We start from the raw sequence: 19,399 nt of genomic DNA, 5'->3' as shown, positions 1-19,399 counted from the left end.
TTTATTTCAGAACCTACAGACCTCAGATGTGTTCCCGTGATTAACTTTAGTTGATGTTGTGTTTTTACATGATTTTAAAAGACATTCAGTGCTTTGTCATGTTTGACAAAAACATAGGAAAGCAAGAGGCAACATTGCCCTTACCTGTAGATAAATGGTCTATGTGAAAATCCAAAGGAGGCTATGGGAATTAACAAGATGCAAAATTTCTGGGAACAGTGTCACTGTACAAAAGTCTCTAGCATTTAAAAAACTAAGCAGGTTTTCAAAGATGTCATTCACCACGAAGTTGAAGCTTCAGGTCCCTTCACTTGCATGGGCTCTTCAAGGGTGGGCTGGGAACCAGTGAGTAATTTATACTTGTAATATTGTTCCATTTTCCTTAAGGAGGGACCCTCAAATTATATATGTTTCAAAATTTTTGAAATCAGGATCATCCTGATTAGAGCACAGGCAGGAAAACTCCAATAAAAGATGTTTGAGACCTTTGTGTAGAAAATTGCAAACTATTAACAGAGATGTGAAAGAAGAATGAAATAAAAGGCCTGTCGTGTTCCGGATGGGGCGGGTTCAGTCCCCACAGGAAGACACGGTGGGCGGGCCAGAGAGAAGGAGCCTGCTGCGGAGCCGCACGGAGGGCTCCTCTTACTCCGGGTTACTCCGGGTTGGCTTCTCCGCTTCGGAGATGCCTTGTCCTTTTTCATTTCTCCTCCCATTAGTCAGCACTCAGCTTTCTCTCCCCACCGCCTTAGCCTATTCTAACCTGGTCCTGGAGGGAAGAAAAACAGGCTTGGCTAGCACGCATTCAAGGGTCAGTCAGTCTATGAGATCTGTGTCACTTTTTTGTTCCTGTTTTAATTTGAGTTGGGAAGAGAACATATTTTTGGCATACTTGTCAAACTTAATGGTGTGGAGAGATACACACAAACACACACACATGCAGATTAATAAATGAGGGTATAATCCTGATATCATAGCATTGTTTATAAATTAAAAACACGCTGTGTATTATTCACGGATATGTGGACTAGAAATACAAACCCTTGCTTTAGAAAAGAGGCCATGTACAGAAAGGAGGAGGGGAGTGAGGTGTAGAAGTGTACACAGGTCCTCTTCTGTACTTAAACGTGGTCATTTCTTTAAACATTTTTAAAGAAATATTGGGAATGTATCCATCTGGAAGGTGTTTACATGGATGTTTATCATATATTTCTGAAGTTTGCAATATTAATTTTTTAAAAACTTAGCTTCTAAAATGATACTTGGGGCATAGACATATAGAAATATGGCCTAGCAATATAAAAATCATGGTATTCCTACTTCTGTTTTTAGTTGCTCCAATTCCAACATTGAGGCAACTACAAAATATAAATAAGATTTAAAAATCAATATAATAGGAATGAAGATATGTATCACATTCAGTGAAAGTATTCTACGGTATTCCTGTGAGAAGAAAGCAAAGAGAACAAGCATAGAAATCACAGTAATGCAGGGATGCCTTACTTTACTGCAGTTCACTTCATTGCTCTTTGCAGATACTGCATCCGTTTTATGAATACAAGGTTTGTGGCAGCGCTGTGGTGGGCAGTTCTGTCAGCACAGTTTTTGGAAACACTTGCTCACTTCCTGTCTCTATGTCACATTTTGGTAATTCTCACAGTATTTTAAAGTTTTTCACTATTGTTATATGTGTTATGGTGTTTTTGTCAAACATGACAAAGCACTGAATGTCTTTTAAATCATGTAAAAACACAACATCAACTAAAGTTAATCACGGGAACACATCTGAGGTCTGTAGGTTCTGAAATAAAAACACAAAAGCATGCCTGCCTCTATCAAGTTCCCACATACACACACATTATGTACATGTGTGACATTTTCTAGTGTGATTTACTCTAACCTGAAGATAGTTAGTCTTCATAGAGATTCATAGATGCTTGGTATTCATAATCATATTTCTTTATACTAATACCACTTTCTATCTACTAACTACTGCTTTCCTTTCAATAAATGTTGATTCACACTTCAGATGATTAAAAATTATTCATTTAAGGTGGATGGTCAGTGGGTTGTTTTTGCTAAATTTTTAAATTGTTTTTTTTACATATAAAGGTGATTCTAGATAATAATAAATGTATTTTGTTTGTAATTTGGTGTTACTTGTTATATTTGTTCTGTGATCTTTGACGTTGCTATTGTAATTGTTTGGGGATGCCACAAACCACACCCAGGTAAGCTAGTGAACTTAACTGATAAATGTTTTGTGTTCTGGCTGCTCCATGGACCCGCTGTCCTTGTTTCTTTCCATCTCCTTAAGCCCTCTTGTTCCCTGAGACACAAAAAAATACTGAAATCTCCAATTCATAGCCCTGCAGTGTCCCCTAAGTGTCCAAGTGAAACAAGAGTTCGGGTCTCTTATATTAAATCAAGAGCTAGAAATGCTTAAGCTTAGTGAGGAAGGCATGTTAAAAGCTGAGATAGGCTGAAAGCTCGGCCTCTTATTCCAAAGAGTTAGCCAAGTTGTGAATTCAAAGCAAAAGTTCTTGAAGAAAATTAAAAGTGCTACTCCAGTGAACACACAAATGATAAGAAAGTGAAGCAGCCTTATTGCTGATATGGGGAAAGTTCAGTGGTCTGGATGGAAGATCAAACCAGCCATAACATTCCCTTCTGCCAAAGTTTAACCCACAGCAAGGCCCTAACTCTTTTCAATTCTGAGAAGGGTGAGGAAGCTGCAGAAGGAAAGTTTGTGGCTAGCAGAGGTCGGTTCATGAGGTTTAAGGAAGGAAGCTGTTTCCCTAACATAAATGTTTAAGGTGAAGCAGCAAGCACTGGTATAGAAGCTACAGCAACTTGTTCAGAAGATCTTAAGATAATAATGAGGATGGCTACACAAAACAACAGATTTTTCAATGTTGGCAAAACAGCCTTCAATTGGAATAAAATGCCATCTAGCACTTTCGACCTAGAGAGGAGAAGTCAACGTCTAACTTCAAAGCTTCAAAGGACAGGCTGACTCTCTAATTAGGGGCTAATGCAGCTGGTGACTTTAAGCTAAAGCCAATGCTTATTTACCATTTTGAAAATCCTGGGGTCTTTAAGAACTATGCTAAATCTACTCTGCTTGTGCTCTAAATGCAGAACAACAAAGCCTGGATGGCAGCACATCTGTTCACAACATGATGGTTTACTGAATATTTTAAGCCCACTGTTGAGACCTATTGCTCAGGAAGAAAGATTCTTTTCAAAATATGACTGACTGCTCATTGACAATGCACTTGATCACCCAAGATCTCTGATGGAGATTTACAATGAGATTAATTGTTGTATTTATGCTCCCTAATACGATATCCATCCTGTAGCCCGTTGACCAAAAAGTAATTTTAACTTTTAAGTCATTATTTAAGAAATACATTTCATAAGGCAGTAGCTTCCATAGACAGTGGTTCTTGTGGTGGATCTGGGAAAATAAATTAAAAACCTTCTGGAAAGAATTCATCATTCTAGATGTTATTAAGAACATTTATGATTCATGGGAAATGGTCAAAATATCAACATTAACAAGATTTTGGAGTTGATTACAATTCTCGTGAATGACTTTGAGGGGTTCAAAACTTCAATGGAGGAAGTACCTGGAGATGTGGTGGAAATACCAAGAAACTAATATTAGAAGTGGAACCTGAAGATGTAACTGAATTACTGCAATCTCATGGCAAAGCTTGAATAAATGAGGAATTGCTGCTTATGAAGGAGCAAAGAAAGTGATTTCTTGAGATGGAATCTATACCTGGTGAAGGTGCTTTGAAGATTGTTGAAAGGACAACAAAGGATTTAGAATATGACATAAGCCTAGTTGATGAAGCAACAACAGGGTTTGAAAGGACTGACTCCAGTTATGAAAGACATTTTCCTGGGGCTAAAATGCTATCAAACAGCATTGCATGCAACAGAGAAATTGTTCATCAAGGGAGTCAGTCGATGCAGTGAACTTGATTGTTGCCTGATTTTAAGAAATTGCCAGAGACACCCCAGCCTTCAGCAACCACCATGCTGATTGGTCGGCAGCCATCAACGTCAGGCAAGACCCTCCACCAGAACAAATATTACAACTTGCTGAATTAGGGGTGTCCCACCTGTGGCCCATGGGCCAAATGTGGCTCAGGATGGCTGTGAATGCGGCCCAACACAAAATCCTAAATTTGCTTAAAACATTATGAGATTTTTTTGTGATTACTTGTCACAATGTATTTAATGTGTGGCCCAAGACAACTCTTCTTTTTCCAGCGTGGCCCAGAGACACCAAAATGTTGGACACCCTGGTAGATGGTTAGCATTTTTTAGCAATAAATTATTATTTAATTAACATACATACATTTTTAGACTACAGTAGAGTATAAACATAATTTTTAAATACACTGGGAAAGGATAGCAAAGGGAAATATATGAATGGGAAATTAAGATTGGCCGTGAGTTGACAATTATTGAAGCAATGTGATAGTCACATGAAAGTTCATTATATCACTTTGTCTACTTTTTTATAAGTTTTAAAATTCCATACTAAATTTTAAAAACATCTGTTCTGTTTCTTGTGTACATTTTTAGTATTACTTTTTATGTTTATTCTCTCATAGAGTTTAACACAAATACATCTTCCAAATAATCACAGGTGTATTTGGATTAATTAATTGTTTTCTTCATTGTCAATTAACATTAATTTCTTAATCTTGTGTGTGTGTGTGTATAGAAGATAGGTCTGATCACTTCAAGATTGACGCCAACAGTGGTGAAATCAGAACGACCGCAATACTTCTATACGATTATAGACCTTCCTACAGGATGACTGTCATTGCCAGGGACCAGGGCGTGCCTCCTCTTCAAGGACAAGCAGTTATTAATATTCAGGTAATGTTCTGTCATCAACATAAAGGGTGGAAGGGTGTTCTAAGGTGCCATTTGATTTCTATACATCTGTATAGAGTGAAGATACACTAAATATACGAATACTGTTTTTAGAGAGCATTGCACACATGTGTGCCTTTTTATTGTCACTAGAGAAATGATTAAGCTCAAATGAATTTTTATTTGAACTGTGCACAGGTCTTGAGAGGATATTTACCTTCATGACTGTATAAGCATTGGTTGCTTTGTTTTAATAAACAAAATAAATGTCTTTTCTTTTACTTTTTTCTAGTTGCAAAGAGCTGGTAAATTTGCCAGGGAAACTTTTACATAAACAAATGGTCAATAATAAATCACATAGTTCTTTTGTAATATTTTTAAACTTAGGAAAGTCACTTGGGATCCATATCCTAAGGCGTCACTTTAATCAGAATGAGCCAACAAGTTGTGGGAAGACTTCGTAGTAGGAAAAAATTACACCAGCAAGTCAAAAATAAGATGACTGTGCATAGCCATTTCTTTGTTTGTGCACATGAAAATCAGTAATATTAATATTGGCATGTATAAAAATCAAGACTATATAGCCCCAAGAGTTCTGTTTCCAAATTATATTCTTTATTGATTGAGGATGTGTGTTAGGAGAAAATTCTATATCATAATTCTTCAAGTCCCTAGTTGCAAATAAACAAAGACACACAATTCATAAATGAACACAGATGTTGTCATTATGGATGTATTGGTCTCTAGGATTTAGAGTAATTGAGAGAACTAGCTATTCCACATTCTTACCGAAGAATCACAAGACTGCTGTTCAGCTTCACTATATTATATAGTATGGCTTCACCAACATAGGCTGTATATCATGTCACACATTAGAACAAACAGGAAGTAGAAAATTTTGTACTTTCTTATCTCCTGGATATTAAGCCATTTTCAATCACCACAGGCACACTGGAATTATATAATAAAAATAAATTTTATCACCAGTTACGTATGTATTTCACACAAATAGAAGGAACTATTTTCCAAAATAACATCATCACATGTGCTGATTCAACTGTTAAAAAATACCTCAGGTTAACAACTCCTTTTAATTCTTATTTCAGGTGATACCGCTATCCAAAGGGAGAGCCACCACTTCTCAGAATATTCGACATTTAGTTATACCAGAAAACTTGAAGCCTGCAAAAATAATGAGCTTGGTAAAGTCACCTGATCACTTCCAACAACATCACAATGGAAAATTACATTTTAGTATCACTGCAGAGGACAAGGATGGTCACTTTGAAATCAACAGCTTGACGGGGGACTTGTTCCTTTCTAAAGAACTCGATTATGAGATGACATCTCATTATCTTTTCAGGGTGGTTACTAAAGACCATAGCAAAACCCCTCCCCTGTACAGCACAGTCTTCCTTAGTATTGACGTGGAGGACCAGAATGACCATTCCCCATCTTTCCAGGATGAGTTCATTGTGATCAGCGTAGAGGAGAATGTCCCCATAGGAACTCTGGTGCACGTCTTCAATGCCAAAGATGGAGATGGCAGTTTTCTGAACAGTAGAATCCAGTACTTCATCGAATCCCACCACCCCGGAATCAATCCATTTCTCATCCACCCCTCCTTTGGCACGTTAGTCACTGCATCCCCGCTTGACAGAGAGAGAGTTCCGACTGTAGTCCTGACAATAACTGCATCCGACCAGGCCGTGAATGTGACAGACCGGCGACTGAGATCGCTGGTGGCAAAGGTGGTGATTTTGGACGTAAATGATCACAGCCCCACTTTTATGTCTTTCCCCATCACTCATGTCAAAGAGGATGCCACAGTGGGCTCCTTGGTGCACCACATAACAGCCCAAGATCCCGATGAAGGAAGGAATGGAAGAGTGACGTACAGCATTCTCTCAGGAAATGAAAACATGGCCTTTATGCTCGATAAGTCATCAGGTATTCGTCACTGTCCATTAAAGCTTCTGATCACTTGCTTATATCTATCCTTTTCATGTCCCTCTGTTAAAATGACAGTTCCAAATGAGCAAGCTTTAAAGAAATGTGACTTGATTTTGCCTTTAACTTATATATTGATAGGCACAGAAGTTGTATTCAGAGAACCAACTGTAATTGGCCTGTTTGTTAATAGTGCTTATGCTTTATAGCTAGCTCACATTTCATGGGATGAATCTACATAGATTCATCTTCTTTGCCCCCATTGTGATTCCTTACAGGGTAGGAGAAGGTGCCAAAAAGGTAGAATATGACTAGTCAACAGCATTATTCAATGGCTTTAGCGTGGAAAAATATCTTTAAGATAATAAATTTACAAACATATGTTTGTAAATAATTGGAAATTATGTATTTTTATTTTTTTAATTTAATTGAGTTAATTAATTTTTTTAGAGAGAGTGGAAGGGAAGAAGAAAGAGAGGGAGAGAAACATCAATGTGTGGTTGCCTCTCATGCGCCCTGTACTGGGGACCTGGCCTGCAACCCAGGCATTTGCCCTGACTGGGAATTGAACCAGCCACCCTTTGCTTCTCAGGCCAGCACTCAATCCATTGAGCTATACCAGCCAGGGCTAGAAATAATCTATTTTTAAATGCCAGTGTTGATTTGGGCATAAGATCCTTCTCCTATCAACTGTACCACTTTATTTTTTGCAGAAGCATTTATTCCTTGTCAAGGACTGTACAGCAATGTCACTCACTGTTACTGCACTTGCCTTGCTATTACCATGTTGCCAGATACCATCCACTAAAAGTTTTGGTGTAGTTTGATGGAAGACTATAGTTATAAAGTGTTATTCTTGTGAAATTGGAAATGAACAGCCCTCAATCTTATTTTAAGGAGATATTGAAGAGATGGACTACCATCTCAATCTCTAAAAAAAACTAAAATTATTTCTGCATGAGCCTCAGGAAAAAAAATCTCAGATGTATGCCAGTTGGCCCAACTATTAGCAAGACCATGATTTGGAATGGGACTGAATGTGTAGGATTTGGAAGTCATGATTATAGTCTGGCTATACACTGCTGAACATTTTTATCAAAATATTTATTGAATCCCGTACATATGGTTCCGTTCTAAGGCATGCGTGAATCCCACCTAAAAACCCAGCTGACAGAGAGATAGTCCAGACCTAGTTACTGATTGCTGTTAGAGCTGGGCTCTCCAAGGACCCGTTTCAACAGTCCTTAAAATGTTTTCCATGACAGCTAAGGCAGGTCTATTTCAGATTGTTAAAGAGGATGGATAAAATTAGAACTGCGCCTCAATATTATAGGTATCCCAGATCTTGAACAATTGCAGTGGCTGTTTCAGCTGAGGTCTTTTTCAAAGACATAAAATGATGATTGCTGAATGCATTACTGTGTTTCTCTCACAAGGCTCATATTTCCTATAAAGAAGACATAGCGAATTTTTCCATGGCTTTTGGCTGTGAAGTATGAAATAATACATAATTACTGGAAAGCTGTTTTACAAAATCTGAAGCAGTAAACTTCTTTAATTATTTGATGAAAAGTTCTTCCAGGATGGGCGTGTGTTGGATACGGGAACAGCAATCGTAAGAGAAAACATGTGACAGCTGGAATCACGGACAGTGACAGTGTGCGAGACTTTACAACACTTTGCTTAAATGAGTTACATGCTTCTATGGCAATAGGATGGAGACACGCTTCGTTCATGAAATGTGTCTGGGTTATAAAGTCTTTGCTGATCTTTTATTAATAAAGAAGACAGTTACCAGAATAAGTATGGAGAGAGGATAACAAAAACTAAATTTTTTAAAGACTAAATATCTTAAAGAATGTAGCCATACTCACCTTTTTGCAACTTGGTCACTTTACACACAAATTGCCCTTGACCTGAAGACAGTTTTTTAAATGAAGGTAGAGGTTGGGTAGAGAAATCATTTTGATGTAATCTTCACAGTGAATAATGGTATACGATAGACCACTTCTGAATTTTCATGCATCCTTGTAGTTTATAGTTTAAATTAGGATGACTTTTCTGATGAGAAAATGTCATTTTATTTTAGATAATATATCAATTTAAAGTTAGTTTCATAAGATTTCTTATTTAACAAAGAAAGATTCTGAATTTTTAGATGTAGGTAGAGGTTGGCTATTCTAAAGAATATTTATTATATATTACCTTTCTCCACCTTCAAAACAGGCTTACTAACTACAAGTTGCTCTCTGGACTATGAAATTAAAACTGAGCACATTCTGACCCTTCTGGCGCTGGACGATGGGGTCCCAGCGCTGTCTTCGTCCCAGACTCTGACAATTACTGTTCTTGATGTAAACGATGAGGCGCCCACGTTCAAGCAGCCCCTATACCAAGCTTCAGTTAAAGAAAACCAAAGTCCCGGGGAGTTTGTCACAAGGGTTGAAGCTATGGACAGAGATTCAGGTAATTGAAAATATGGAAACTATGTAATTAATGCTAAAAACAAAAATTGATATAATTTAAACTAGTTATGCCCCAGAAAAATGAAACACTTGTGAGTCACCTCAAACTTCTCATACCTCTTTAAATGGCATTCATATAAAATTTATTCACGTGCAAAGATACTGCATGCTCTTATATAGCATTTTCTCATATGGTCTTTGTCATTATTTATAGTATAGTTATGTACACCTAATTAGCATATAATTTATTGATTTAGCATAGAATTTATTAGCATAGAATTAGCATAGAATTAGGATGGGATTTATTGATTTGATTGTGATAATAAGAAGTACAGACTAGGTATCACCTTTTTTTCAGACTCTACTAGATACATTGAGTGCAGGAAGGCAAATGGTTAGTTCCTCTCTGTATAGTATAACATAACGGAAGAGACAGGATGCTGATGCTAGACTTCCTGAGTTTGAATTCTAGAGTTGCCATTTACTTGAGCTTATTGGGTTAAAACCATGAAAAAGTAACTTGACCAAGTTACTGATCCTCTCTGTTCTTCTGTTTGCTTATCTCTAAAACAGGGATAATAATAATACCTGATTTATAGTTTCAAGTACCTGGCACAATAAATGGCCAATAGATGTGTTAACTTCTGTTTTTATTAGTATTACTATCATTAATGCCAACTGCTGTGTTGAGACAAATGACTTTGAAGTAAATGGTTACCCTGCCTAGAAATCTGTAAATTCCTAGAATTTCTTAGAATGACTTAGAATTACTTTTCAATGTCACTGACCTTTATAGCATTTAAGTTTCAGTAACTTTAATAATATCCTGTTTTTATTTTAAACAAAATAATTATACGAATTACAGTGAAGTATTTTCCATTAACATCATATGCCAAATTTTCCCACCTGAATTAATATGAGTAGTTTAATAAGCCAGAAACTCACGCTGGTGCATAGCAAGTGGCCTTATATAATCAGTGTAATATTTTGTTCCTTTTTTATAAAAATAGTAATAGATGTTTCTATGGAGAAATACTATTAGTAATAGCATGTTCCTCCTGTTTCAAAGGGGTAAAAATATATATTTCCTTGAGCTTTTAATGTAAATTGTATACCATTCAGATGCATTGCCATTTGGGGAAACATCACCTTTTAATGAAATACATGCATTCAGATGTGATGTTACAAAAACTTTCAAGGGCTAACCTAATCTCTCTTTTGACCAGAGCGGGGCAGTGTGATCAAACAGTTTTTCTTATTTTGCTCAGAGACACAGGACTTGAGTGTGCTAAAACTGCTTGTCTGCTTGTCCCAACCATCCCTGCAGAATTTATTTAGCACGTTTCTCACAGTACGGTTTTTAGGGTGATAGAAACAAGGGAGGGTATACATAAGCCGTGTGTTTCACCGTGATTCTGGCTCCGCAAAGTCCTGTTAGTGTGTGCTGTCATAGAAGTCGAACAACGCAGGGCTCGGGGCACCATGGAAACCACTTCCCAGAGTGCACAGACAGACGTGCGCCGATCCTGTCGAGGGTGTGCGATTAGCAATCAGTCAAGTGTGTACAATGCTTCCTCCCCTTGACCTTACTTTTGCTTCTTAATTTTATTGTTTTGCAATCGACTCTACTGAAAGGATTACTTTTGCTTTAAGTGTTTGAAGAGGGAGGAAAGAGTTTCTCTCAAATTGACATATACCAACTAAAGATGATTACCACAAAAATTCTTTCTGATTTTTACTGTCAAGTTACCGAGTGTTAGTGTTATTTTCTTTGAGAACCAGTAGTCTGCAACCTGTTACTTGAATTGAATGTTCATTATTCCAGAGATTACGGTTTGCTGGACGGAGAATTTGGATGTAAATTATTGTTTTTCTGGCTTTGCACGTATGCATGCTTTAAATACACATGTAACATATTCCTGAGTGCCAGGTGTCTTCACATGTTTTGGAGACGGTTTCAGTTTACTGGAAATCTTAGTGTTTTTAATGAGGCCAGAACTGTTAAGCGAGTAGTTATGTAAATGCATGTGAATTTGTGTGTATGCATGTGATTTTGAACATATTTCCCATTGGTCTTTTTTTTGGGGGGGGTGGCTTATTGGGTTAAAACCATGAAAAACGATTATGCATGAGAATTAGATGACGTAGTCAATATTTTAACATACCGGCATCACATAGGAATTTATGAATGGTTTACTTTGTAGTGCATATTTAAAAAAAATAATATATAGCATTACTTAAGACCAGAAAGCTTAACATATGTTTTCTAACATTCTACCATGTAGTTTTTAAAAACGTAAGCCTAAAGTGTTGGCCTTCAAAACCCATGGGAATCTGAGCACCGAATGTTTATGATGTATGACTCACACTAGTTCTAACAGGAGTTTTTTCTTATATTAAAATGGGAAAACAACTACCAGGTTTTAACTAAGACATTAAAACTGCTACAGCATTTGGTGCCACCAACAAGAGCCCCATTGTTCGTGAGCAAGGGTCTTCCCCAGGCGCCCCGCTCTGCCGCGGAGGGGACAGGGCGCCCCGCCAGGGAAGACAACTCACTGCGGGCTGATAGGTGTCCTTAAGAGTGGCAAAACGAATGTAAAATAATTGAACAGCAGTTTGCCATACAGAAGTGTCGAATTGTATAGTGAGATCCTTTTATCTCTTCCATAAGAATGTGTCCTCCACCTGGGTTTATCTTGAATAAACTCCACATCGGTCTCTTGGAAAATGCCTCACGCTGGATGAGCAACCGCATCCAACGCCCTGCACTTGGGACAAGGGAGAAACCTTTCACCGTGAGAGCACTTCACCTCCTTCATGGGGCCAAAGGCACCATTCGCTGTCAAATGCATCTAGTTTTAGAAATGTTAAAATGTGAGAAAAAAAGCTTTAGAATTAATGAAATAGTAAACAGAAAAAAAAAAGAGTAAGGACCACTCATGACCTCACTCACCCAGAGAGAATCACTGTTGAAATTGATATGCAGTCTTATTTCATTTAATCCACGGTACTGTAATTATATGCTTGTTCACTTGTCTGCCTGTCCATTAGGCTGTGGACTTCTCATGGATCCAGGGCATAGTTTATTCACTTCCATCCCAGGCCCCTTATATACCACTCAGGATCTATGACTTAGGAGCTCAGCAAATATTTTTAACTGTGTGACCTGAGATCTTCAAGCATTTGTGAAATGTGCAGCTTCAAGTTGCCTTCACGCTTCAGAATTTGTTCATTTGTTTACCCCTTCGTTCAGTCCGCCAGGCACAATACTGGTGTTGCTTCAGAAATGTCTGGGTTGCAGGGCATCGTACAGTTGAGGGATCGCATGAAAAATGATCTTCCTAAAAAGCTTATCTGAAAAGAGCACTCTCTTGGCCAGAACTCTTTATTAATTCCCTATGGTTTCTACGGGAAAGTTCTATTGTCTTTTAGCTTTACAACCAGGCGTTTTTATGAAGTGACTCCAGTTTTCCTCCGCCCTCATCTCCTATCACTCTCCCACCCTTTACTCCAGGACAGGGTTCTACAAACTCTCCTCCGTGAAGGGGGAGAGAGTAAATGTTTTAGGCTTTGCAGGCCACACCATCTTGTTGTGGCAGCAAAACAGCAATAGATAGTACATACAGAAATGGGTGTGGCTCTGTTTCAATAAAAATTTACAAAAGCAGGGGTGGGCTGGAGTTGGCCAGCAGGCTGTAGTTTTTGTTGACTGCTGGTCTAATGCATGTATCTATTTAACACATCTAAGTTACTTGCTACTTTCTGCTCATCAGATCCAATTATGATGCTGTCAAAGTAGTGGATCGATGCGATGCTCTACTGGATGCCAAGATGATCAGTATCTTTGCCAGTAGATGACAGCGGATAGCGGAAGGGTTTACCCTACTGAAGTACTTACTCGGTTGTTCATGCTGGGTGAAAGCAAATCACTTCTGTAGTTCTTACAAATTTTTGTAGAGTGTTGGTTTTAAAAAGGTACCCCCCATCATCTACAGTCTACAAAGAGACAACTACTAGAGGGATTTTAAAGGATGCTTGTGTCCCTCTAGGCAATGTGTTTCTAAGGGTCCTTATGAAGGAAGAACCTCCTGAACTCAGGATATGTAATAGGGGGCATGGCAGACACAGTAAATCCATCATAATATTCACATTTACTTAAGCTTTCAATTCTTTATGGTATAGAACAAGGGGAGATAAACATCAATGATAGGCCAGTGTCAAATCCAGCCAGTCGAAGAAACTATCAAGAGGCATAGCCATACAAGCTAACACATTAAATTCATAACCTCTGGTAAGCACACCATATTGATAAATCCAGCCTAAATCAAAGCTCTGTTTTATTTTCCTGGATTTCACATCCTTAGAAGTGACTTCCACACATATTCCCCAGGTTTACTCCAATATAAGTTAGAGAACTTGATGTTCGTTTGAAACAATAAGGTGTCTCCGACTGAGTCAGATTCGTACATGACCGCCTGCAATACGTTGAGATCTGACTGTAGTTATGGCTCTTCTGGTCAATAAGCCTCCCCTTGCAAGAAGTTAACTCTTGTGCCTGCCACTCAACTTGGGTGTGATCTCAGGAAGATTGATTTTAGGGCTCCCAGAGAATATTCCTGGTGCTCTGACTATGGCTGAGCTGTGAGTTTAAAGCCTCAGCTTATCATTTTCTCTCTGAAAGTTCCTTGTACATTCAGAAACAGCTATCTCACATCACATTCTTTCTTACTGTCATATGGCCTGAGTCAGCACTGTTTGGTTCTCTAAGGAATTTGAGTCCTTTAATAGTCACTTAACACAATCCAACATGGGTGATAATTTAATTGATTGTGATATCATTGCAGCAAGTGATGAATTACTAGTATTCCATTTCCCATGGCCAAGGAACTCAGCAGTGCATTCAAGGCCTAAGACATAATCAAACCAATCTCAGAGTTCCTGTCACTTGGGGCCCACTGCTGGTGCCATGTACTGTATCAGTCAGGTGCAGTCGGGAAAACCGATGTTCCTACACAGGTGTTGGCAGGCTGGGTAAGCAAAAGGGGAATCTTGAGGTAACCCAGGTAAAACACTGGAAAACAAGGAGAAGAGGCTGAGATGGTCAGAACCTTGGAAGAAAATGAGAGCGAGAGCCTTGCAGAGCATGGCCCTGGGAGTACCAAAGACACTGGCAGCTGTGAGGGGTTGCTGCAGCCATGTGAAAGGGCATCACAGCAAATGGGAGAAGGAAGCCCTGTCTCCTCTCCTTCTGATTCTCAGTTTCCCTACAAGGACCCTTGGGTGCCAGCATTCTTTATTCCCCCTTACCCATTAGATCCTATTCATTGTTAGGGTCTCGGCTTATACAAAAGGCATCTTGTACTTATGTGGTCATCCTTATCAGGTGGAATTGTAACTGCCTGCTTACTTACCTGTATGCGGTGCTGTGCTGTAAGCACTGTGAGGGCAGAGAAGTTGTCTTCTTGCTGTCAGTTATATTCTTAGCACCTGGCCTTGTACCTTGGCACTTGCCATCACCTTCTCTGCATTTATTGAGTGAAATAACTAATGAACAAATTATGTACCTGTGATAAGTCTTCCCTGATCCACTTTCTCAGTGATTTAATATATTCTGCCACATTGTCTATAACTCACTGATTTAATTGTCTCCCCCACTGGAGGGTAACTCTGAGGGTCAAGATAATTACTTATTATTCAGTGGGAACTTTCCAGTGCCCGGCACTCAGGAGCTGTGCATTATATAAAGGAATACATGAATGCCTGCATGTGTGCATGCATGAATTAAACTTCCAAATAACTGGAGCTCAATGCAAACACATGGTGTCATCTGTGTATGAGTAGAAACTGAAGCCATTGGGTTGGGAGGGAGGTAGAATGAATTCCTTTTATCTCCTTTCCTCTCTTTTTCTCCCCCTCCCTCCCTTCCTCTCTCCCTTTGTTCCTTCCTTTCTGTCTTTCTTAACATCATTCAACAATATCTGAAGTTAAGAACTAAAATTGACAAGTAGATTTTGTAACCAGAAGGTCATTGGTGACTTTAGAAAGAGTAGCTAGGTATGGCAGTGGTTTCAAGGTAGCTGCGGAGAATGGACAGTGTTTTTAAAAGGCACTTACTTGGCTGTAAAGAGAAGGAAAAAAAATCTTGAGTCTTATAGCTAAAGAAGAATATAATTTTAGGGAACAACTTAATGAGAAGGATTAGAACTGACAGGAAAATTCCCAAGAAGGTATTTGAAGAATCACTTGACCATGAAGACAGAACGCAGGACACAGAGCTGAGCACAGATGCAGGAAGTTGAGGGGATTCTTCTCCCAGCGCCTCCATTTTATCTGGGAAATGGGCGGGGAGGGGTCTGTGAGAGTGAGCCAGGAGGTGTTTGAGACACAAATGGGAGAGAGGTGACCAGGCAGATTTGGAAAGGTGGCCAGGTGACAAGGACTTTCAGTGGCTTCAGTCTATGCTGTTGTGAAATTTCCTCCAGCTCTAGTTATCTGCTGGGTATTCAAGGAGGGCAGAGAGATGGCTGGAGTGATCCTGGGTCGGAGATTTGCTGGTCCCTTTTTGCAAAAAGCCACAGGATCTGTAGAAATCTGCAAGGTGGCTAGAGTGAGAATTCATGGGATGGGCCTGGATAGGAAAACAAACGAATTGTGGAGGAAGGTTATCCCAGACTGGGAGAAATGAAGGCGTCATAAGGCATCTTGAGGTCAAGAGCGGATGTACGTGTGTGCGCCCGTGTCTGTGCGCATGCCCGTCCTTCAGTGGGTGTGGTCGTAAGTATACCGCACAGTAGGCTCAGGTCCAGCTTTCCAAATTGCTTAGTAAGGTAATGGAATTCGACTAAATAATCTCTATTTTATTTTGTTCTCTTAGTTTTCAGTTTTGGTGATGTTCTCTTTGTCCTGATGGATTATAGGGGTGTGGAGGAAGAAGCAAGGAACTGAGTTCCAAAAAAGCCACAGTAAAATACTTTAAATTTATCTCACAGTATTTAAATTGTGGCGGGTGTGAAGCTTGGAGTGTGAAAATGTATGCATGCAAACTGTTGTTATAAAGAAAGACCTTATTTATCTTTAATAACACACCAGGAGGGTTGGCAGTGAGTGATTATTTTACAGATAAAAGCTATATCAAATAATAGGAACAATAAAATCAGAAAGTTTTTAAAAAGTCAGGGAAATTCTGGTTATAGTGGCAAAACACATCAGAGAACAACGGAAACAAGGGAAGAAGGGGAAATATAAAGAATTGAGCTTATGTTGAAACATTTAAAGATATTTTCTAGGTTTGACCAGTGGGGGGAAGTAAAAATATATAATATTTAATATATAATATTGTGTGTAACATATAATAAGTGAGAAATTTATTTTAAAACTAAAAGGTCCAGAAATTAAAAGGTGCTGTTCTCCACATCAGCTCCATGTGGGCAGAGGCACACCTGTTTGAGCTCCTTGGTAGATCAGCTCGTCACCTGATTTTGCTCACCAAATATTCAAGGAACAAGTAAAGTAGATGTAAGATGGTACTCTTCCCATTTTCATAATGTAGGAAGAGATGGACAGGAGCAACAACCTGGAATTTTCAGGAATTCTGTCCTGGCTAGAGGAGAGATGATGTGGTCATTAGGAGATGAAAGCAATCACCATGCTTTTAAAGGATCATTAATGTAATATTATGACCAGTGCTTAGTGATAGAATGAAATATTTTGGTAAGCTCTGGCCATATCATATCAAAAATGATGATCCTATCTTATTAAACTTTTAAAAATGTCATTCAAATGCCTGCAGATTATCTCAAATATCTTTTGTCTTTCAAGGGACATAGTAAGGAGACGTGTGTTTAGTTTTATATAAAATGGCATGATATTCCACTTCTTCCAGCTCTCGTTCCTATATTATATCCACTGGATCATAGTGAAATTTGCTTTTTAAGACTGGCAAGATGGAGATGTGTTCATTGAATTTTTTTGTTGCTGTTGAGGTCAAAGAACATTTCATCTTTTACTAAAGTGTAAAGTCATATATTCTAAGTATTACATCTGTGCCGAGATTCTTGTCAGTTAAGAAAAGAACATAGAAAAGTGATTGAGAGGAACTTGTGTAAAGTGTAACTAAGCTACAAGGACACGGGATAAACCTGTTCCAGTTAGTGGGATGAAAGGTCTTCAAACCCCATGGGGAAATGGCCTGATTCTGTTCTCAGGGGAGAAATGAAACCACAAAAAAAAATATGAGAACTATTTGCAAAGTATGTAATAATGCAGCACTTCTGACTCCAGAAGGAGAGTGAATATTAAGTAGAAAACAAAACAAAAAACATGCAGAGAAGCCACTCCCAGAGCTCACCGTCTGCACTGGGAAAAGAGCAGAGCAGCAAAACTGAGCACAAGCTTGGAAATAGGAGGTCGATTCACAGAAACTGTCCTTTGCCCTGTAGCTTACAGTTATGTCATGAAGCCGCAACCAGGGTGTTGGAAAGAGTAATTAGGAATATGTTGGAGAGTTGCACACTCATAAGAAAATTTTTATGGGAGGGAAAAAATCTTAAGCATTCACTGTGGGGAAGTCTCATAAGACCTTTGAAAAGCAAGCATTTTGGCTCATGAGGCCTTTATTTGGCAAGAGCAGCCAAGAGAGTTGTTTTGTTTTGTTTTTTAACTTTAATTTGAAGGTTGTTTAAGCATCTTGCCTTTTTCATCTATCGCCTACTATGTTCATAGGGAAAGTAACAGGAGGACAGAAGAATGGATTCTAGAGGGATAATTGCTAAAATTTTTCTTTACATTTTCCTTAAGGAATCAATTCCAAGCTTCAGTTTGAAATCATGCCGGGTGCATCATTTGGGTTGTTTGAGATAAATCCTGACACCGGCGAGGTGGTGACAACCACCACACTTGACAGAGAACTTCAGGAAGTCTTCACCCTCCGAGGTAAGGGATCCCTGGGGTCAGCTGAACAGACAAACAAACAAGCACTGGCAGCGGGAAGTTTTACGGATCAGTAGGGCGTCTTTGAATAAAACATCATTGACCCAGTGCCACCCGGTTAGTCTGGCCTGGCGTCATTCGGTTAGGGCAGTGTATTTATTTCAGGTATGAATTAACAGCCCCAACCTGTGCCATTTTCCATCCCGTGTCAGTGCTTGTACGAGACGGGGGCGTCCCTTCCCTGTCTGGCACCACAACCGTTGTCTGTACTGTGGAAGATGAAAACGATCACGCCCCAAAGATCATTGTCCCCACCCACGACATTGAGGTTCTGGAAAACCAAGAGCCAGGGGTTGTCTACACTGTTTTGGCCTTTGACATGGATACTGGCAATAACGGAGCCGTCAAGTATCATATAATCGGTAAGTATTTTCTTTATTAAAATCCCCCCCATGACACTGACCGAGTTGACACACTGTATGGTGATTATTCTGTATTTGGAATCTATCGCAGTGTCAGCAAAACATACACCCAGTTAGAACCGATTGGTACCCTGGGTTTCCTCTCTGCCTCTTTCCTACAGCCATACAGAACTATTGCTCTCAACAACTTGTGTCAATTTTCCTATAGGACAATGCATTTTATTGCCCTAAATTATTTACCATTAGTGGATGTACAGGTGGAACCAATAGCCTTTTTTTATTTCTCTTATAATCATTTATTTTTATTATTTTGAGCAATTCAGACTTTTTTCAGGTCTTTGTAGATGGACCTAGAACACATGAGTGGGCAAACGATTCCAAGGTCTGAATAGCAGTGGGACACTTCAGACCTACCAGCCTCCCCCAAAGGTCAAGGTCTTTAGGAACTTCTTCCCCAAAGGATAGTTTTGTGACACAGCTCCCGTTGAATCGGAGGCACGAGCATTTCTGACAGAATAACTTCCACATCAGTGCGGTCAGCTTGAGCAAGCCACATCTTACTCATCTTAAAAAAAGAGAGATTGAAGAATCTGATTTTTAGCACACGTCAGAGAGTGCACAGAATGAAGGGAGCTAAGGAGAGAGCAGTGCTTCAGGACAGCTTCTGATGAAGAGGAGCTGCTTTAAGGTCTTGTGAATGAAGTTTTAGGACTGGCTTCCGGAAGCTATCAC

The 19,399-nt window shown here is 39.1% G+C and overlaps 1 protein-coding gene across 1 annotated transcript in view; it reads left to right on the top strand.

Annotated features, from left to right (window-relative positions):
- The window catches only part of DCHS2 (dachsous cadherin-related 2), a 186,410-nt gene that overhangs the window by 118,943 nt on the left and 48,068 nt on the right, over positions 1-19,399 (top strand). The window contains exons 8-12 of the mRNA XM_028521730.2: positions 4,745-4,902; positions 6,006-6,849; positions 9,076-9,315; positions 18,114-18,248; positions 18,458-18,667. Coding sequence (XP_028377531.1) covers positions 4,745-4,902; positions 6,006-6,849; positions 9,076-9,315; positions 18,114-18,248; positions 18,458-18,667 — 1,587 coding nt within the window. The remainder of the gene's footprint in view (positions 1-4,744; positions 4,903-6,005; positions 6,850-9,075; positions 9,316-18,113; positions 18,249-18,457; positions 18,668-19,399) is intronic.

This window comes from Phyllostomus discolor, chromosome 8 (genome assembly GCF_004126475.2).
Source record: "Phyllostomus discolor isolate MPI-MPIP mPhyDis1 chromosome 8, mPhyDis1.pri.v3, whole genome shotgun sequence".
NCBI lineage: Eukaryota > Metazoa > Chordata > Mammalia > Chiroptera > Phyllostomidae > Phyllostomus > Phyllostomus discolor.
This window is presented reverse-complemented; position numbering and strand designations above follow the sequence as displayed.